Source organism: Typha angustifolia, chromosome 1, assembly GCF_048772165.1.
Source record: "Typha angustifolia cultivar Huaian chromosome 1, ASM4877216v1, whole genome shotgun sequence".
In the NCBI taxonomy this organism is placed as follows: Eukaryota; Viridiplantae; Streptophyta; class Magnoliopsida; order Poales; family Typhaceae; genus Typha; species Typha angustifolia.
In genome coordinates, this window is record NC_133239.1 from 375,092 (window position 1) to 393,554 (window position 18,463).

Genomic DNA, 18,463 nt, shown 5'->3' on the forward strand with positions numbered 1-18,463 from the left:
CTCTCTCTCTCTCTCTCTCTCTCTCTCTCTCTCTCTCTCTCTCGTTCCAAAATTATTTCATTTAATCACCTTCTTCCTCCTCCATTCCTTGGCACCCGAATCGAACCCCGATGCCGGGAAGCATCCAAGTCTCAGGTACATCTGCCCACTTGCTACCCTCCGATACCATTTGCTTCTCACCGAGTTCTTTCTATATACTGAGCTAATCACGACGCCATTTGGATTTTATAGTCCTCGAGCATACGGATTTCTCTCCACCTCCGCCGTCAATCCCGCGAGATCCAACCGCCACTTGTCTCTCGTTAAAAGGTACCCTTTTTTTCTGATTTATCTATTAGTTTTCTTGAATTGTCTGTTCTTATGATTCTTTCTTGCAGTTTCCATGGGAAAGAGAGAGTATTTAAGCGCCGGCGAAGGGGACTTCTCATTGTGAGCAATCTTTCGAAATCCACATAGTTAATTGTTTTCTTTATTTTTGTCGTATTCTGGGTTCGTGTCATGGATTGCTCTGCAAATTGTCATTGTTTTAGTAGTATTATATAATATGTTTTTCTGTTTAGATGTGAACATGACACATTTACTCATTATAACTGTACCATATTTTAATAAAAGAACTGCTGTTACTTTTGTTTACTCATACAAAACAAGCCTAAAGGGCCTGAACGCATCTTGCCTTCTAGTCTTTTTATTTGATAGGTTTTACAAGCCTATCATGAAGGTTTTGATTGCTGCTAAATAGTCGCTGTACACCATTATAAACCCGGAGAGCTTGGTATTAATACTCATATTGATTTGTATACATGCAGCCCAGTTATGTCATTGCGTGAGAACTTGATGCTTATGGTGCACAATGCAGAAGGAAAGTTGATATCCCATACAGGTTTCTAATTTTTATGTGAAAGGAGTACATATGTTCTTGGTGAAGTTCTCAGTTGCTGTGGGTAACTATGTGTTATACGTCTTCGCAGAACTGAAAATAATGTCAATTGTTGAAAATGGAAAGTGGGATGTTATATTTCCTCTTGAAGGTGGAGGGAATGTCCTATTGAGGCTTCGGTTCTCACTTAATGACAAGGAGCGCAAGAGGATTAGTGAAATGGTAGCCTAATCTTTTTCAGCTTCCCTTCTTCCGAAAGCTTTATCGGAAACTATTATTGTAATGTGACTAGATGATTCATTGTTGTTAGAGGAACTCTGCACTGAAAAGGAAGCGTGAAGAGCTGCTCAAGGGTGGCAACAACTCTTCTATTCCTGACACAGGGCAGAAAATAGGAGATTCGAGCAATCCTGTCATTAAAGAACTAGAAACAGGAGTCAGGCCCAGTTAAGGATTTCAACCCTGCATCCAATTTAAATTTGACATATTTTAGTTCAACTCCTTTGATACCAAATAATTCATAACCCACTAAGTATGAATATATGACGACTTGTGACTTGGTTGAGGCTCAAGTTGTGTAGATATTTCTGTATGCCTCACCGCTTCATTAGTTTTACTTTGTATGCTTAATTCTTATCCAAATGTTTAAACAGACAGCTTGACTAATATAAGGCATCAATCAAGTTCTATTACGTTTAGGATAATCTTATGCTTACAGATGAATATGGAAATTCATCAGACACTTCATCGTTGGAAGAAGTTCACGAGTACTCTAACCACCTAGTTCAGAAGGCTGGCAAATATTCAACCGAAGCAAATAAAGTTGCACTTGATAAACAACAACAACCAGTAGATGGTGCCAAAGAGAGGCATATTTCTTTTGGAGAGTTTTCAGATCCTCAGGTAGAACGCTCAGGATTCTTGAACTTGGAAACTTCTCTTGGTGGATCTTCTGAGTGGGGGAAAGATATCCTTCACAGCACCAAAAGAAAGAACTTCGCAGAAAGAAGTTCAAGCACAAATATAAGGAAAATGATAAGTGCCTTTGAGAACTATCTTCCTCAGGTCCTCATCTTATCTGTGTAGCCATGTAAGATTTCTATGACTATATGCTCTTATTGGTACTAAACATTATAGGCATGAATCAGATGCAGGAACCAGGACCTCAAATTGGCCAGAAAATCAAGACTCAGATGACTAGGATCAAGTCTGCAGGTTCCTTAAGGACGATATCACCAGATGGTGGTGGTACTAAGGAATTCTGTTTTCCTCAAACCATGATGAAGTCAAGTTCCGTGGAGATTCTATCGGAGCTCAATTTGCAAAAAAGTCCGAGGATTAATGAGTTGCTTTCTTTGAAGAAGAACCTCATATTGGATTCAAATGATAGCAAAAATGTCAAAAGCATCCAAGAATCAGGGAAGCAGAAGGCTGTTGAAGTAATAGGCACTGCCAGTTCTATTCTTGAATCTCATCATTCTGCAAACTTACATAATTCTAAGAGTGGTGCCGTTAGTTTAATGCCAATTCGCAGTGAGGATTCAGTCAACTTGGATTACTCTGTGGAGCACACTAATGAGAAAAAAGATATTGTTCCTTTTGAGTTGAGGAAAAGTACTCCGGCTAAGTTTGTATACAAGTTTCTTGATAGATTGAAGGAAACCAGATTAGATATGCCGCCAAAGGCTGGATATAATTTGACCAAAGATACTGCCCATGGAAGTTCAGTTGAAATTTCCTCATCTTCGTACGGTAGAGACTTTTCTTCCAGATCAAAAGTAAGTGAGACTGAAGAAATGCTCAGGTTAGGTGGAGCTGCAGAATGTGTAAGTAGGGCAAACTTTATCCCAGTGGCAGGTAATAAAGGTCCTCTAACCATGTCCATGGATGAATTAGATGCATCTAAGAAGAAAATTCCTCTCCGTAAAGAATATTATACTTTGGATATGAATAGATCATGCAAGTCTTCAGGTGAAATGTCTTCTTCATCCAGTGATGGTCGAAAACAAGATGATTTAGGTAGGTTAGATGATGAGAATGGGACAACTGAAAATATAGTCAGTGGGCATATTGATAATTTACATAAAGTAAATCTAGAGGCTGTGCATAACAATGAGGGGCAGACTGAAAAGGACAGTTTTCAAAATGAAGTCCTGCCATCACGGAAAGTGATACATGAAGCTACTTCCCAAGATGATGTGCAGTCACACAGACACATCGACTTAACCAGTGGAATCTGTTGTTTTGGAATGTTTGGTACATGGATGCCACATCATCTATGCCTTACAACTGGCAGTAAACAATTAAGGGATCTTCTCGAGTGCAGTATATGCATATATACACCACGAACAGAGAAGAATATATTGGTAGCAGTACCTAATGAAAAGGTTCATTTTTCCTTCTCCTAGAATTTTTTACTTTTTACGCTTTTTATCTCTGTCGTATCGTGCTCAAATTTTTTGTTCCTTATATTGTAGTATTTCATGCTTTGCAGCATTTCTTGAAAGGCTTATTGTTCTTGTTGCAAGTGAACCAGAGGATATTTTTTCTAAGTTTCTATCTTTCATTTTGCTGTTTGTGGGGCCTACTTGTAGTAGGATTCAATAGTAATTGTTTTCCCAAGATGCAAGGTTGAATAGAAGGTAAGTGTAGGCGGAGTTAAGTTTCCTAGCTGATTTGTTGCTGTGGATCCACAAGAACATTGGATATAAATGGTTGTTAGAATTTTTTTGTCTTCTCTTATCATGCTATATGTTGCATTCTACAAAATCAGCATTATGTACAGCTTTGCTGCATTCCATAGATGTCCATACTGAGTAATGTAAAATTGGAACTTTCTGGAAGTATCTTAATGACCACCTACAATCAAGTGTTGGTTCTTTCTCATATCTCCGCCAGTCTATGTGCATAAAAGTAAGCACCCTCACAAGGATTTTATTCAATCATTATTGCCTCAGAGTGGCACCATCTTCTAGTCATTTTTCTCAATATATGTGCACTAAATTTACAGCCTTGCTCATGCTCTACATAATGATCTGCCCAAGTTATCCTCTACAGAAAATTTTGAGGAATATAACTAGGTTATTGATAATCTGTAGTATTAAATATAAAGAAAATCTTCTTTCTGCTTCTTCTGCTGTGGATATGTTATCGTTTATTAACTGACATTATCTACTATAAATTCTCTGGTGCAATGCTGGCGGTGCCGACATACTTTAAATCCTTGACATTAACTTTGTGCAGCAAAAGATGCAAGGAGATGCATGTGGAATGAATAGAAATGATAAAATTCCTAGAAGGCCTGGAAACATGAATTACCATCCATCTGGTACTACAATGTTGAATGGATGGTTAGTTGCACAGGTAGCTTACTCTTCTTGGCAATAATTAATTTCCACTTTAATTGTAAATGCCTAAGCGGACTTTGAGCAGGTCTGTTTTCTGGCATACTTCTAATGCCCCAATGTTCTTCAAGCTACCCTTGTGAAACCTAATGATTTATGATATAGATGTTTTCCATTGCACTTACTATGATATAAAGTATAATTTACCTAAGTTGGTCACATGAGGTTCTCTTTTGTCATGGTATCAATATCTTAATTAATAATATAAAATAGGACATGCAAGAGTTTCTAGTTAGAATGTAAGCTAATTTTTATTTTTTACTTCTAACAGGGAGCACGTATCGTTGTCATGATAGTAGCCTGTGGAACAATTTTCTTGAATACCAGATGAAGTTGTGTTATGTTTCACTCAGAGCTAACAGCTTCCCTCTCTTATAAGAGTACCACTGCATGAATGGTCTACTCAACAGGGAGGCATCTAAAATGGTATGCTGAAAAAAAAAGAAATATAGTTCAACCATTTAATCTTTTCGTACCTTGACTATCATGGTTTAAGTTATTGGCTCATTGAACATCACTTTTAATGTTTCTGATCTCCCTGCTTATATGCAAATGTCATTGCTTAAATGCGCACTGCTCTTTTGTTCAATCAGATACTAGCATCATCTTGGACATATCTGGGACAACCTATATTTTCTGGGTTAATCAAGTCGTTTTGGCATACATGAATACAGTATACTTGGTATTTTGCTGTCATGGTAATTTCAAGGGAACCAGTAAAAATGTGAACATCTTCTTGCTTGTTTCCAGTATTATTGCTGATATATGAAAACTGCGCTTTTCCTCTAATTAATTGTTCACATTCAGATGGTAGCACGGTAGCTGAAGTTGTTCAACTTAACATTCTTCTGTTAGGAATGTTGAAGACAGTTCAGCGAAATAACGATGAATGCAAGCCTGAAATGTCCATTAACTTGCTTGATCGGAACGCAATAACTTCTGATGGTCGCATTGGTTTTGCCATAAGTATAGAGGCTTTATGTACAGGATCTGAAGTCAGGTAAAAGGTATCAGGAGTTCTTAACTTGTGCTCGGCATAGTGTGTATCATTTTACTCTGTTCTTTTACCATTGTGTACTCAATCTGGCGCGAGATGAATTTTTTTCTTTTCATTTTACAGTCTTATACATTCAGTTCGTGGTTTGGAATAAAATAAAGTAACAACTTCCATTTTATCGACAAAGCCAATCAACCAAAAATTTCTGGACTTTTGTGGTTTCAGAAGTTTGATTTCAGGTCGTTTTCTTTTTTCCGGCGGTTCCATTGTTTTTATTATTATTTTTTTCAAGAAGGAATGAGAAAGAGGAGATTCAATTATAAAGCAGATTATGGGAATCTCAAGCAAGTTCTTTCCACCAGTAACTAGGAAAGCTTCATGAAAAGGAAAGGTAAGGCAGAAATACTTGGCTTTTGAGTTGTGAGGAATAAAAGAAGTCTGCTGCTACGAAAGGCAAGTATATCATTCATTCCTAAAGCGAAAGCAAAGCAGAGGAGAGCTGTAAAGCTATTCTTGGGAAGAACTCGGATCCAAATAACTCTGCAGGTGCCAAAATCCAAAACCAACAAAGCTAACTAGTTTTATTTATCCCAAGCAGTTCGAGTTATGGGCCGGATCTATTTCGACCCGGCCCATCTAAGAAGAATTCAATAAGCGACAGTGGACGGCTCAGTAGAGACCCGAGGTCGGTTTGACTCGCTTCGCATGCTCTCCCCGTTCCCACGTCTTCCGTTTATAAATCCTAACATCCCACCCATCCTCTTCTCCTTCCTCCACTCTAGGGTTTCACTCCTCTCTCTCCTCTTTCCGACGACTAGGATTCGTCCGCCATGAGCGATAGCAAGGACAACCTTGATCTCTCCGATCTCGCCGCGACCCTCTCTTCCAACAACGACGGTTTCTCTCTCTCCCTATCCTCTCCTCTCCGATCTCGATCTTGCTCCCTTATCGCTCTTCTTACTCACGATTTGGAGCGATCTCGATGGTGCAGGCATGAGCGCGGAGGGTCTCGTCAACGCTCTCAAGGTGCTTTGGTTAGCCTTATCTTTTGTTCGGTTTGATGATCTAGGGTTGCGCTTGACGTGTTGCTGGATTGCAGACCACGCTTCAGGGATTGGCGGCGCAGCGCGTAGATGTGCTGGAAGGTCTTGGCCCGAAGGTTCGGAAGCGCGTGGAGGTCCTCAGGGAGATCCAGGTCTGGCCACTTTGCCTCTTCTTTCTTTTTGTCCTGCTTTCCCGTTCTATGCCCGTGCGCCTAATTGATTACGTGCTTGGTTTTTTACCGCTTTTGAGAGCGAAGCGTGGCTGTTATGGACTCCTTATTTATGTAAAGCTAGCTTACTACAATTTCTTGGATTTATTTATAGAAAGTTCGAAGCTTCGGTGTGCTGGTCCGGAGTGTAGAAAATATGAAACAAATGTTGCTCGTTTCAGTGTATAAATCGCTAAATCTTTTTAAGAATTTGGATGCTTAGTTGCTTCCAATCTAGCCAGTTCGCTGGATTAGATCCTAATGCTCATGTTTTTGAAGCAGATCGATGTTTCAATCCTTTGTCACTCAGAATATTCAAGATACTATAGTGGCCCTTTCTGCCATATGTTGTTAACATGTTCTCTTGGTTTCTGCGCAGTACCACTTTGGCACATCTTCATTGTGATATCTGTCTAGATTTTGTCTACAGTTATAGGATGGTCAGAGATGAAGCTTGCTAAGTAATATCTTAGTTATTTAAGTTCATATCTTCCTTTCTGCTGCTGTACCTGTAGGACAGATTCCAATCTTAAACATTAGGTTTTCTTGCCTGCAGTTATAGGCACTTTTCACTCATTCCTTCGTTCTTGTTGGCTTAGTTTTTAGTTTTTAATTCCATCTAATATTTCCTTTATTATTATTATTGTAGTCATTGCCAAGCATGAAAAATATGTATGCATTTATAATATATGGCAGTCAAAATAAAGAACGTTTTTAGCCAAATTTTGATTGTTAAATGATTGCAATTCCTAGAGATGATTAAATTATTTTATATTTATTATTTGTTGAATTTTTTATTTCTTTTTTGCTTTCCAGAGCCAACATGATGAGCTAGAGGCAAATTTCTTTGAGGAAAGAGCTGCACTTGTAGCTAAATATCAGAAACTTTATGCGCCACTTTACACTAAGGTATGTGTGAAGATTATCAGTTGGCTTTTCTGTTGGTTAGAATTCAAAGAATAATACTTTATAGACAATTCTTCTAAAGAACCATATACATGCAAGTCCTTTTGTGTATTATACATGTTATTTGCAACTGGTGAATTCTGTGTAGTGGATGTCTCGACTGATTATAATATGCAGAGCGTATCCTCATGTTCTTTTTTTTCATTTTATGAAATTTAAATGCAATTTGCCAGCGTTATGAGATTGTAAATGGCGTGGTTGAAGTGGAAGGCATCACGAAAGAAGGCGCAAATCAAGCCCCTGCAGAGGATAAAGACAGTGAAGGTTTTTCACTTTATATGAGGCTCTTTTTTTGTTTATAGTTTTTTTTTCTTTTTGCAAGTTTGAATCTTATATTTCCTGCAGAGGAAAAAGGTGTACCAGATTTCTGGCTTACTGCAATGAAGACTAATGAAGTGCTGGCTGAGGAGGTGATTAGATGCATGTCTGTTTGAGTTTGTTGGTCTAAATTGTTACTAGTTATGCTGATCTAACTTTATCTAAATCTTGTAATTCAGATCCAGGAGCGCGATGAAGGGGCTTTAAAATATCTAAAAGATATCAAATGGTGTAGGATCGATAATCCGAAGGGTTTCAAGCTTGAATTCTTTTTTGATCCTAATCCATACTTCAAGAATTCTGTGCTGACAAAAACATATCATATGATTGATGAAGATGAACCAATTTTGGAGAAAGCAATTGGGTAATGTTGTTCATCTATCATTGCAATACTGCAATATTAGGTCTTATTTGTTAACTAAAATATGGCATTCTTTGCCTTTTCAGGACTGAGATTGAATGGCTTCCTGGGAAATGCTTGACACAGAAAGTTTTAAAAAAGAAGCCAAAGAAGGGATCAAAGAACGCCAAACCCATAACAAAAACTGAAGATTGTGAGAGCTTTTTTAACTTCTTCAATCCACCTCAAGTTCCTGATAATGAAGAAGAAATCGATGAGGATACGGCAAGTGAACTTACATTGCCTAACCCAGAAGGATAATGTTAACAAAGAAGTAACACTCTATTTTACAATCTTTTTTTCTTCTGTCCATTTCAATTGACAGGCTGAGCAGCTGCAGAATCAGATGGAGCAAGATTATGATGTTGGGTATGGTCCCTCTTTTGATTAGTGATCTCGACATGTTGCATCATGCTTTATGAAGTCCATTTAGTCCACTTGAGTGTTCCTAGGAATGAACAAATAGTTAATAAAAGATGGCCTGCTTTGTATCATTGTTCTGGGGTTTACACATTTTCAGTCATGTAACTGATGCTTCTGGATATCATATCTCATATCAATCTTGGTTTTGTAGATCCACTATAAGAGATAAAATCATTCCACATGCTGTTTCGTGGTTTACGGGGGAAGCTGTCCAAGATGAAGACTTTGATGAAGCCTTGGAGGAGGAGGATGATGATGAGGATGATGAAGATGATGAAGACGAAGAGGACGAGGATGATGACGATGTGGATGATGAGGAAGACGAAGAGGAGAAAGGCAAAGTCAAGAAGGTACGATGATGAATCTCCGCATACAAGCTGTCAGATACACTTGCTATGCTGAGATTTTTCTTTCCCTTTGTAGAGTCTTATGTCCTGATTTGTATATGCTTATAATTTGGATTTCCAGAAGAGTGGGGGAGCTCATGTAGGTGAAGGACAACAGGTGGACCGGCCAGCTGAGTGCAAGCAGCAGTAGACTATTTCAGATATGAAGTTCAGATAAGAAATTCAGTGGAAGAAGATGACTCGGCCACTTTTGTTGTGATTCCTTGCTATTGTTTTGTCAAGTAATTTATTTAGGTGGGGTTTTCTGGTGTCCTATTATTTTTATACCCGGGTGTTAAGAACCACTTCCAGACTATCTGTGTGGCCTTTCAGTTGTGAAAGTTCTCTATTTATTTTCATCTTTATATTCCTGATTTTATCATCGAAGCAAAGTTCTTTGAATTGATTGTAAAATTTCTGTATTCCGATCATTATCTTGGCTCAATTTTCAAGGTATTGAGTCAAAGATTTGTTGTCAATATATGTGAAGCAAAATCTGATTCCTTGTGTTGATTACTGATACAAAACTATGGCATTGTGCTGCTTGCTTGCCATCCTTCTAAATGAGAAAAAAAAGAAAAATATAAGGAAGCTTCAAAAGGAATCCCAAGTTGCAGAAGAGACGTAATCCAATGCCATGTCGGACAGCAAAAAGAGCATCGTTGGCATTTAATTGAGACATCCAATTTCTGTTGCCGAACAATTTACTCTTTTATTATGGCGAAGAATATATATATATATATATATATATTCACCCTTCACAAACTTACTGGACGCGCTCCATATTCTTGTTTCTTATCTAACTCGTTCCTTTTTTTTTTCCATATGTACATACGGGAAAACTAGAGATTATAGTTCTATGTACAAATACTGTAAGGGATCAGATTACGGAGCATGAACTAGTTTGCCCTGTTTCTTTTGCTTTCTTCTTTTAAGTTTCGAATGTTGCAGGAACTCGACTCTCCAGGTTTGTCAGCTTTACTTGGTGTCAATTTACTAACGTTTGCCAGGAATTGGCGAGAAAATTCTGAACCAAAAATTTTCTGCCCCGGTGCCAACAGCAGCTTTGGATCATACCTCATTTTCCTCTCAACAAACAAATCCCATTGGGGACCAAAATGCTTCATCCAGTCCACCTGAGTCTCATAGTGAGGCAAGTATTGCTTACACCCAATCCTGGAGGCCTTGCAAAATTGTAGTATCTCTTTGTTTTGTGCCTCCAATTGCTCCAATTCATGCCCCCCAGATCTTAGTAGCCCCACAGAGTAGAAGATCTCTTCATCAGGAATCACAGCTGATGTCCTTTCATCCCACCTGCATCATGATCAAGCAATTTGGTACAATTCCATGTCCAACATATATATATAGAGAGAGAGAGAGAAAGGTATTGCATTCATATTTTTCAGTATGATAGAAATTTTCGTACTTGGTTCTGTTCAAGGGATAGATAAGAATTGGACCCTTTGATTTGTTACTCCTAAGGATGTGCTTGAACACACCTTGATCAAAATCTATTATCCTGGACCTGGGTACGAAAATGGTGAGCCATGGATGAGGGATATCCCAAAGGCCCACGGATCGAAGCTTTAGTTCCCCATCCCGTACTCTGTTGAGGAAATGCATGTAGGTGATATCGTTCTGAAAGTCGAACCCTGGCACAAAGTTTAGCTCTTCGAGCAAAGAACCCAGTTCCTACCAAATTAAACATTGCATCAGCAGCAACTTGGAGCAAATTATTATTATTTTTTTAAACCTTGATTCCATTGCTTTCACTAAATCATTGTCATAAGCTTTATTGTCGGGTGGCTTAGTATCAACTTAGTTTATACTCCAACGTTTTTAGACTAAATGGCAGCCAGCAGCCATCAGAAGAAACATCAAAATAACACTGGAGAGCAGAAAGTACCATCTTACCTCATCAACTTTGGACTCCATGCCATGGTCATAATACTTGGCTCCCTCCAAGCAGTAAACTGCACTGTGTCTAGCTGCCAGACTAGATATTCTCCCAATTATCTTCCCGGAGAAAAATGAAGACCTCCAGTTGCTTGTGAGATTATAACCCGTTAACACGAATCCTTCTAAATAGTTGAATCCTCTCTTCTGGTCTAACGATATTGATCTTTCTTGGTCAGCGACAAACTTTGTAAAGTCCGTGTAGATTAATCGCACCCACCTTACCTGCAAATTGTTTTATTTTGTGTGGAGAGAAATAATTATTCGACCGGCAAGGATTAAAATGAGTAATTAATGCATGATTAAATACCATTTGTGGTGCATGCTCTAAGGCAATCCGAGCTCTTGTGATGATTCCAAACTGACCCAGACCTCCTAGAACTGCAAAGAACAGGTCAGGCTCGTTGTCCGCCGAGCATGTGATCATATTTCCCTTCCCTAGTCATAGAAAGAAAAGGTTGCATCGTTCGTTATATCTAACATGACAGTGTTTGACATGCCAACCTTGTTCACTTGTTAGATGCATGGCATAGTGGCTGGTACCTGTGATGATATCCAATTCATGCACGTTAGATATCTGAGGGCCATGCAGAAAAGCCTGGCCACTGATCCCAGCGTTGGAAAGCGTGCCGCCGACGGTCAGGTACAAGTAGTCGGTCCACGACCGTGGCGTAAGCCCGTGCTTTAATGTCTCCCACAGCACGTCGATCCACAGCTGCTCGCCGCCGACATCCACATAGGCAAACATCGGAGAAGATTTGCTTGGATACACGGTGATCCGCGCCTTGCCATCGACGCCTCCATGTCTCAACGAAGACATCTCGATGACGACGCCGCCGGGCACGAGCGCCTGCCCTCGGACAGAGTGGCCTTGTCCTCGAGGGGCTATTTTGAAAGACTGTTCAGACATGTACGAGAATTGTACGAGTGTCGCCATGTCATCGACCGACGAAGGCTGCAGCACGGCGGCGGGCAGGATATGTTTGAGGCGGCCAAAGTCCGTGGAGACCTGGCCGATTGCATGCTGGTCGAGCCTAATCCTGGTGGCAAGATCAAGGGCTTGGAGTTGTTGGGGCAGTGAGGTAGGCCATTGTTTGTCATGGCCAATTATAGACATTAGGCTACTTACAAGGAACGCAACTATAAGGAAGGGTGGTATTGAGCTAGTTCTAAGTGAGGACATCATGTCGCAAATGAGTGTCAGAAGAGTAGTAAGAGTGAGAAGTAAGCGAGTCTGGGCTGTGTTATTTAAAGAGATGATGAACCGGGAGAGGAAGATAAGCTTGATGCTGGCGAGTGAGGTGGTCAGTTGCATTTTCTTTGTCTTCTTGTCTGAAGCATGGGAGGAAGGTGGTTAAACCTTAATGACATTAATGCAATGTATAATTAGTTTTGGACTGCAGTCTGACTTCAAAATTCTTTTATTATTATTTTTCTTCTTCTTCTTCTTCTTCTTCTTCTTCTTCTTCTTCTTCTTCTTCTTCTTCTTCTTCTTCTTTTAAGGTGGAGGGTTATGACATGTTGTTCATGGACCTTGTATGACTTTAGGGTGTACATAATATAAATTAGAATATAATAATTCAAGACAAAAATATCAAGCTTTATAGTTTCTGTCAACATAACAATCTCAATAATTAACCGACAAAGTCGGGAACGAAATGGTTAAACGAAATTAGTTGCCAAGGCAGGGCAGATGATTGGTCATGGATGATGGTTGCCCTGTTTGGAAAAGATATGGTGTAATTAGTGGAGCGAATCTATGGATGTAATCTAAGAGGATCTTGGCCATGTGCGTAACTATTGAATGATGTTATAGAAAGAAATGTTTTGGCATATAGATGGGATGACTTGGTCTGCATTCACTACTGAGGAAGGGACTGCCCACTAAAAAGTTTTCTTTAACTTGGACCCTCCTCACATCTTGTCGAAAAATATTATCAGATTTTGTTCACAAAGGGGGGGGCTCTCTAGTCTCTACTCTACCATCACAGGGTCTATCTTCTCCCCCATGGGCGGGCCCTAGTTTCTTTTCCAGAAACATCAAAAGGGGGGATAATAACTTAGCCTAGAGAGAGGAATATTATTGGTACACTTCGATTTTTATGAACAACAGAGATTACAAGAAAAGTTGATGAACACAAGAAAAAAAAGAAAAGAAATTTTGAGTCACTATTTGGACTACTATTACACCTTTTTATGAAAAAGGAGTCTGCACTCAAAGATGAGAAAATTCCAAAAGAATTGACGAATTTTGTAACTGACTGACTATGAATCTGACGTCAAACCTTTATATCCAAACTTAAATAGGATCAGACGAGATGACTATAATGGATAAAAGGAGTTGTGACAAGGAATCGAGATAACTCATTTGTTTATTCTGTATGATAATACTCCAGCCATATCTTTTGCTTATCTCGACACATATCTATATATATATATACAACATACACACACACACACACACACACAATAATAATAATAATAATTCATAGAAACAAGGAAAGGCTAGCCACATCCATCTTTAGTGGGAATTGATCATCCTTGGTTACTTGACAAAAGACCTACCAAAACTTCTAGCATGTTAAACCTCAGCAATTCGCTGGCAGCCTGTACTCGTGTTAGAAAATTTTCATCCAGTTTCCATGTCATATATAGTTGATTGATGTAGAATAGTGATACCAAATTGCCACCATGGTCACCCACCTGCTAATATCTCTTTCCTAATCATTTGGTCATCCACTTCACTGCTCTCAGGAGGGACCCAAGGTTCTAAGAGACCTTATCTAACATTTGGAAGGTCCAGTCTAATCGATACCTAATTCATGAATAAGAGGGTTGAACCTATTTGAACCAAGAATTTCATATCCTGCCCGAGTCAAGCTTAGACTCAGGCATATGACTTTGTGTCTAATCTAACCTTCCTTAGTTGCAACGACCTAGTGTGATGGTATTGGATTTCTATCAAAGGTGTGGTGTTCTTCTTTCTCTTTATTTTTTTCCTTTTTTCTTCACCATGACATCAATGCCTGGATGAGTAGGATGAGGTGCTTCAAACACCCTTTATCAAAGAATTGAATAGCTAACAATCTGAAGAACTAGCCTACATAAGTAGGATGTTCAATGAGCAAAAGTTTTTGAAAGTGCATGATTCAGCAAATCTAAGGCCATTGAATCATGACTACTAACTGCCATATCAACAAGAGTTGTCAAATAGCCCCAAGAGAGTCTAGTGCAAATGTAAGTGCACGCTTTGTACAGTCTGCCAATTGAAGTCTGACAAACACCACAAGTGCATAAATTTCCTGCAGTTAGGGTTTCCAACACTAGTATGCCATAAGAGGCATATCACATTTGGGCCACTATAGCCATGTGTGGTGGGCCAGAAAGCTATATATATGACAGACCTAAAAAAAATAAATAAACAACTTATAGTTGATAGATTGGGACGCATGTGCAATGGCCCGGACTAAATCCCGGCTACAGTGGAAGTTGTACCGACAACCAACGGCAAGGTATCCTTACCATGGGCGACAAGGAAAAGAGCCGAATCTAAAGGGCTATTAATTGCACCATAAGTTTAATCCATTACCTTAAGCACTTTGATGTATGTGTGTGTGTTTTGACTGGGACCACTAGAGGAACACCAAGTGCTACTCTTCTCTATAGCAAATATCAGCCGTTCATTGGTATGTTTTGTGTGTCTGTCATCAGGTGAGACATGGAGGTTGTTTGAGAGTATACGCTAAGGTTCTCATTTGGCTTGCCCTTCCCTTTCCCTTTCCCTTTCCCTTTCCCTGGTTGCATGGTGATTGGTTCCACTGGACAGTTCAGATGTATCATGCTAGATGGGTCATGTCCACAGGGAACACTATTTGCTAACTGAGCTATCACATATTAATAACGCATATAAAACAGAGATCTTGTTCGACATTAAAGAAAAAATATTGAGGTTATTGATCGGTTACCTGCATAGCAATTAGCAAAGACACCGCCCTTCACATGGCACAGGCAATTGACTGCATTGCAGGTGGGGCCGGTCGTGGAGGACGTCCAACCAATTTAGTCCATCCAATATATGAGCTGCTGGCAATCTCGGGGACCTACCAGAAGAAAGGTCTCAAACAGCAAGGACTGTTCATAGTAAACCAAGAACTGCACTAGGATACAGAACAGGAGAAATGCATTCAGCTCCATCTTTAACATCCATAAAACCACCTTTTTCTTCTAGAATATTATTGTGATCTTTCAGTCATAATATGGTAAGGATATTTGAAAGAAGAGATATGATTAGGTACACTAATATAGGCTAAATTATCATGGCACGCGGTATCTAAGACCTCAAATACCTCTCTGGTGATGATATCAAGCACCTTCTCATTGTAAGTGGACTTGGAAACAAACCCAGAAGCTAGACCGTGTGATTCTTCCTCCCTGGAAACTGTAGAGTTTTGAATGCATTTCACAGACATTACAGCAAGGTAAAATTGCTGCAGAGAACAGTCAAAATACCTTCAAGTCAGCCATGAGTTGATAGATTTGTAAATGCACCACTGCATAATGGACCTAAGATTGAACAAGGTCTAGTATCCACGAACTGATACGACAGAAGAAGTTGCCTGCAAGTAACATGAACCATGACCTGCAGGATTCTCATAGCAGCCGCGAATTATTGACCTAAAATTGAACAGGGTCCAGTATCCACAAACTGATACAATAGGAGTTGCCCACAAGTAACAGGAATCATGACCTGCAGGATATTCATACCAACCGCGAATTATTATCCAAATTCAAGTGCTTCTTGTATTGATAATTATCCACTACTATATCAATCCAATTGATGGGTGTCCTCTTAAGGTTGACCACTTGCAGACACAGGGTACCATCACATCCGACCTCTCTACTGATCATGGAGCACCATAATTTCTTCATAACCTCAATTATTGCATTCGAAACATTTACCGTGCTTTTAGGTTATTCTATCACGTCTTATCTTGGAGAGCAAATATTAGCTTGATAGGAGCATATCAATTAGTTCCGTCATCCTTCAATAGCAGCCTACAGTTTAAACCTCGTGTATTTCCTGGAAGTTCGACTAAGTTACAGTAAAATATTTCCTGTTCCTTCTGTAGAACTTAGTTGACGTTAATCTATTACAGAATGTTTGTATATAATAGATTCCTATGTATGGTTAAACATACAAACTACTATTTCAATAGGGTGATTTACCTATGTTGTGTTTGTATATGAAAGTGCCATAAGGAACCATGACATAATACATTAGCAAACGAAGAGACAACTTTATGGCTAAAAGAAGGCTTCCTTATCATCTTTAAGATGACAACAAAGAAACTCAAGGATACACAAAAATAGGGATAAGCAAATATTAAGCAGAACGTAGCTTAGAAAAGGTGCAGCAAGAAGGGTCACTGTTTAAGGTCTTTTTTCGTTGATTGGATATATCTAATAAGTTGGATCCTGCCAAGAATGACCTTGACCAATTGGATCATATAACAATATGTACAACAAAAATATAAGTTACAAGAAAAGGCAGGATGTGAAAAATCCGAAAAGCGTACTGTTCCTTGATGTTTTCCCTCCGCAAACTAAAATCTTATCTCGAAGGTACAAGTGATTAAGCAGTCCTCTTCTCTCGTTTTAAGACATGTCCATATCCTGCAAGACAATTTGATAAAAGTCAGCTCCAACTCTTCTAATACACATAATTGTGAAAAAATGTGAGGACTCATTGTAGGCATGCATTTTTCAGATATTGACATGCATCTAAATCTATGACCAACTTAAATCCACTCTATAAATAATACTCCTCGTATCCATTCTCAGTTTCTTGTTGAACAATTCCATAGTCTCCACTGGTATGATACCATATAGCAAGTAAGTGCACAGTAAATATACAACAATATCAAAAAGCTAGTTTAGGAGTCTAGATTATATATATATATATTATCTCAGTAAACAACCTTTATAAGATTTTGTAATTCCTCCTCTGAATCGAATTATTCCCTATATCTCCATACGTATTGTATCATGAAATAAAGAATCTTTAATTCCATCTTCTTCCTACCAATAAAATCTCAAGTCATTACATGGAAAAAAATGAAGAAAGTATATCTCACCATGAAATAAAGAAGGCGAGCACTCATCGACTCGATCGAGATCTTTATCCTCGAAGAGAACTTCTCCATCCACTCCATATCCTTGCATGCCTAAGAAGAAGGCCAAGAGAAAGATCAAGAGCCTAACTCCGATCACGATTTCTCAAACGAATAAATGAGAAAAGATATTGCCCGCAACCTGTTCGTCGAAAGTACTGCGTATGGAGCATGGCCTTTCGCCTTGTCCATATATCTCAAGCCCACTACTGTTTTTGGGCCCTTTGAGTTTTTTTACGTTTCTGGCCCACTATGTTAAATAGGGTGCGTCACCGTCATGGTTGCCACGCCATTAAGATTTAAGAGCCATGTCCTCTTTCACGAGATGGATCATGGATGTCCTTTAGCTTGGTGATGACCACTGAATCCAATCCCCAATCCGTGAGGTTGTTGGAATCCACCACGTGTTGTTACGCTACAGGTTGTTGGAATTATATACGATACTTTTTTTTTGTGGGGTGGCCCTAAAGTGAACAAATTTGTTAGTTAAAACTTAAAACTGTCACCGATCACAAATTAATGCGGTTACTTTCTGCGACAAATTTGTTGGGTTTTGACCGAAATGGGTCTGCATAAAATAGATTTGATACATAGACTCAAACTGTAAAAAAAAATTCTGAGGGAGGACATTTCGGTAAAACCACCAAATTTGTTAGTTTAACTGTCGCCGATCACATCTTGGGAACCACTACTACAGCCATGCATCATGATTCGTGCGTGGAACCACCATGATAATAAATTTAACCTAATTAAAGTTTAAAATTAGCTTCGGTGCGTGTCGTTGATGCTCTCTTATTATTCTAAAAACAACCTCGTTTTCTATTCTATTTAGATCTTCGGTGCTGCAGTCCTTTTATACAATTTTAATCCATAAACACATTACTATGAGTAGCTTACAAGCAAAAATGATTCCTTAGAGCATAGGCCCAAACCATCATATCATATCATTCATTTATTACGGACCTCCAGTATTGATAGTTACTTACTAGTGAAGATAACAGGCCAACTAATGGATTGAGAGAAGATTCTATGCTTCATAGAAGAAAAGAGAAGGAGAAAATGAAGGTCCCCATGCCAACCATGGGCTTTGTTAGTAGTTATATGCTTGCTTTCCTTGTAGATCAAATCAAACATAAAGAAAAAGTAATTTATGTTTGCACTTTAATATATGACCCTCTTGTTCCCCATGCAATGGCGTGAAGCGAAGCTTTAATAATGAACTACTGAGTGGAGAGTCTAATGCAATTGAAACCTACATCCTTGAATAATCCTCAAAGTAAAGAGGTTACTTAACATGGACAACCGAGGTGTTCT

At 39.0% G+C, this 18,463-nt stretch overlaps 3 protein-coding genes across 18 annotated transcripts; 2 read left to right on the forward strand and 1 right to left on the reverse strand.

The window, feature by feature from the left end:
* LOC140773195 (uncharacterized) lies at window positions 1-5,356 on the forward strand. 10 transcript variants are annotated; one of them, XR_012106450.1, is made up of 12 exons: window positions 1-135; window positions 232-309; window positions 378-429; window positions 807-880; window positions 969-1,099; window positions 1,188-1,323; window positions 1,617-1,942; window positions 2,026-3,264; window positions 4,121-4,240; window positions 4,553-4,707; window positions 4,875-4,979; window positions 5,089-5,356. XR_012106450.1 is itself a non-coding variant. In XM_073115675.1 (10 exons), the coding sequence occupies exons 1-10, from the start codon at window positions 111-113 to the stop codon at window positions 4,610-4,612; spliced, it is 2,241 nt and encodes a 746-aa protein (XP_072971776.1). In that variant the 5' UTR covers window positions 1-110; the 3' UTR covers window positions 4,613-5,356. The 10 variants fall into 10 exon arrangements, 2 of the variants coding, with proteins under 2 accessions (XP_072971776.1, XP_072972153.1); XR_012106472.1 differs by having other exon boundaries at window positions 5,137-5,356; XR_012106442.1 differs by having other exon boundaries at window positions 4,553-5,005.
* Window positions 5,357-5,376: 20 nt separating this feature from the next.
* LOC140774300 (nucleosome assembly protein 1;2-like) lies at window positions 5,377-9,502 on the forward strand. The gene is made up of 13 exons (XM_073117279.1): window positions 5,377-5,517; window positions 5,607-5,963; window positions 6,061-6,175; window positions 6,270-6,304; window positions 6,378-6,473; window positions 7,347-7,439; window positions 7,670-7,760; window positions 7,842-7,906; window positions 7,994-8,178; window positions 8,262-8,439; window positions 8,540-8,583; window positions 8,789-8,987; window positions 9,106-9,502. Exons 3-13 carry the CDS (start codon window positions 6,109-6,111, stop codon window positions 9,172-9,174), a joined length of 1,122 nt encoding a protein of 373 aa, XP_072973380.1. The 5' UTR covers window positions 5,377-5,517; window positions 5,607-5,963; window positions 6,061-6,108; the 3' UTR covers window positions 9,175-9,502.
* Window positions 9,503-9,570: 68 nt separating this feature from the next.
* LOC140773525 (cytokinin dehydrogenase 7-like) lies at window positions 9,571-17,362 on the reverse strand. Of its 7 annotated transcripts, none has more exons than XM_073116169.1 (10): window positions 17,292-17,362; window positions 17,114-17,203; window positions 16,556-16,652; window positions 15,489-15,726; window positions 15,326-15,410; window positions 11,523-15,079; window positions 11,290-11,417; window positions 10,938-11,204; window positions 10,450-10,715; window positions 9,571-10,337 (listed from the first exon to the last, which is right to left on the reverse strand). In XM_073116169.1, the coding sequence occupies exons 6-10, from the start codon at window positions 12,292-12,294 to the stop codon at window positions 9,923-9,925; spliced, it is 1,848 nt and encodes a 615-aa protein (XP_072972270.1). In that variant the 5' UTR covers window positions 12,295-15,079; window positions 15,326-15,410; window positions 15,489-15,726; window positions 16,556-16,652; window positions 17,114-17,203; window positions 17,292-17,362; the 3' UTR covers window positions 9,571-9,922. The 7 variants fall into 7 exon arrangements, with proteins under 7 accessions (XP_072972270.1, XP_072972674.1, XP_072972592.1 ...); XM_073116573.1 differs by lacking the exon at window positions 17,292-17,362 and having other exon boundaries at window positions 11,523-12,311; window positions 14,945-15,079; window positions 17,114-17,282; XM_073116491.1 differs by lacking the exon at window positions 17,292-17,362 and having other exon boundaries at window positions 11,523-12,521; window positions 14,945-15,079; window positions 17,114-17,282.
* Between the last annotated feature and the right edge of the window lie 1,101 nt (window positions 17,363-18,463).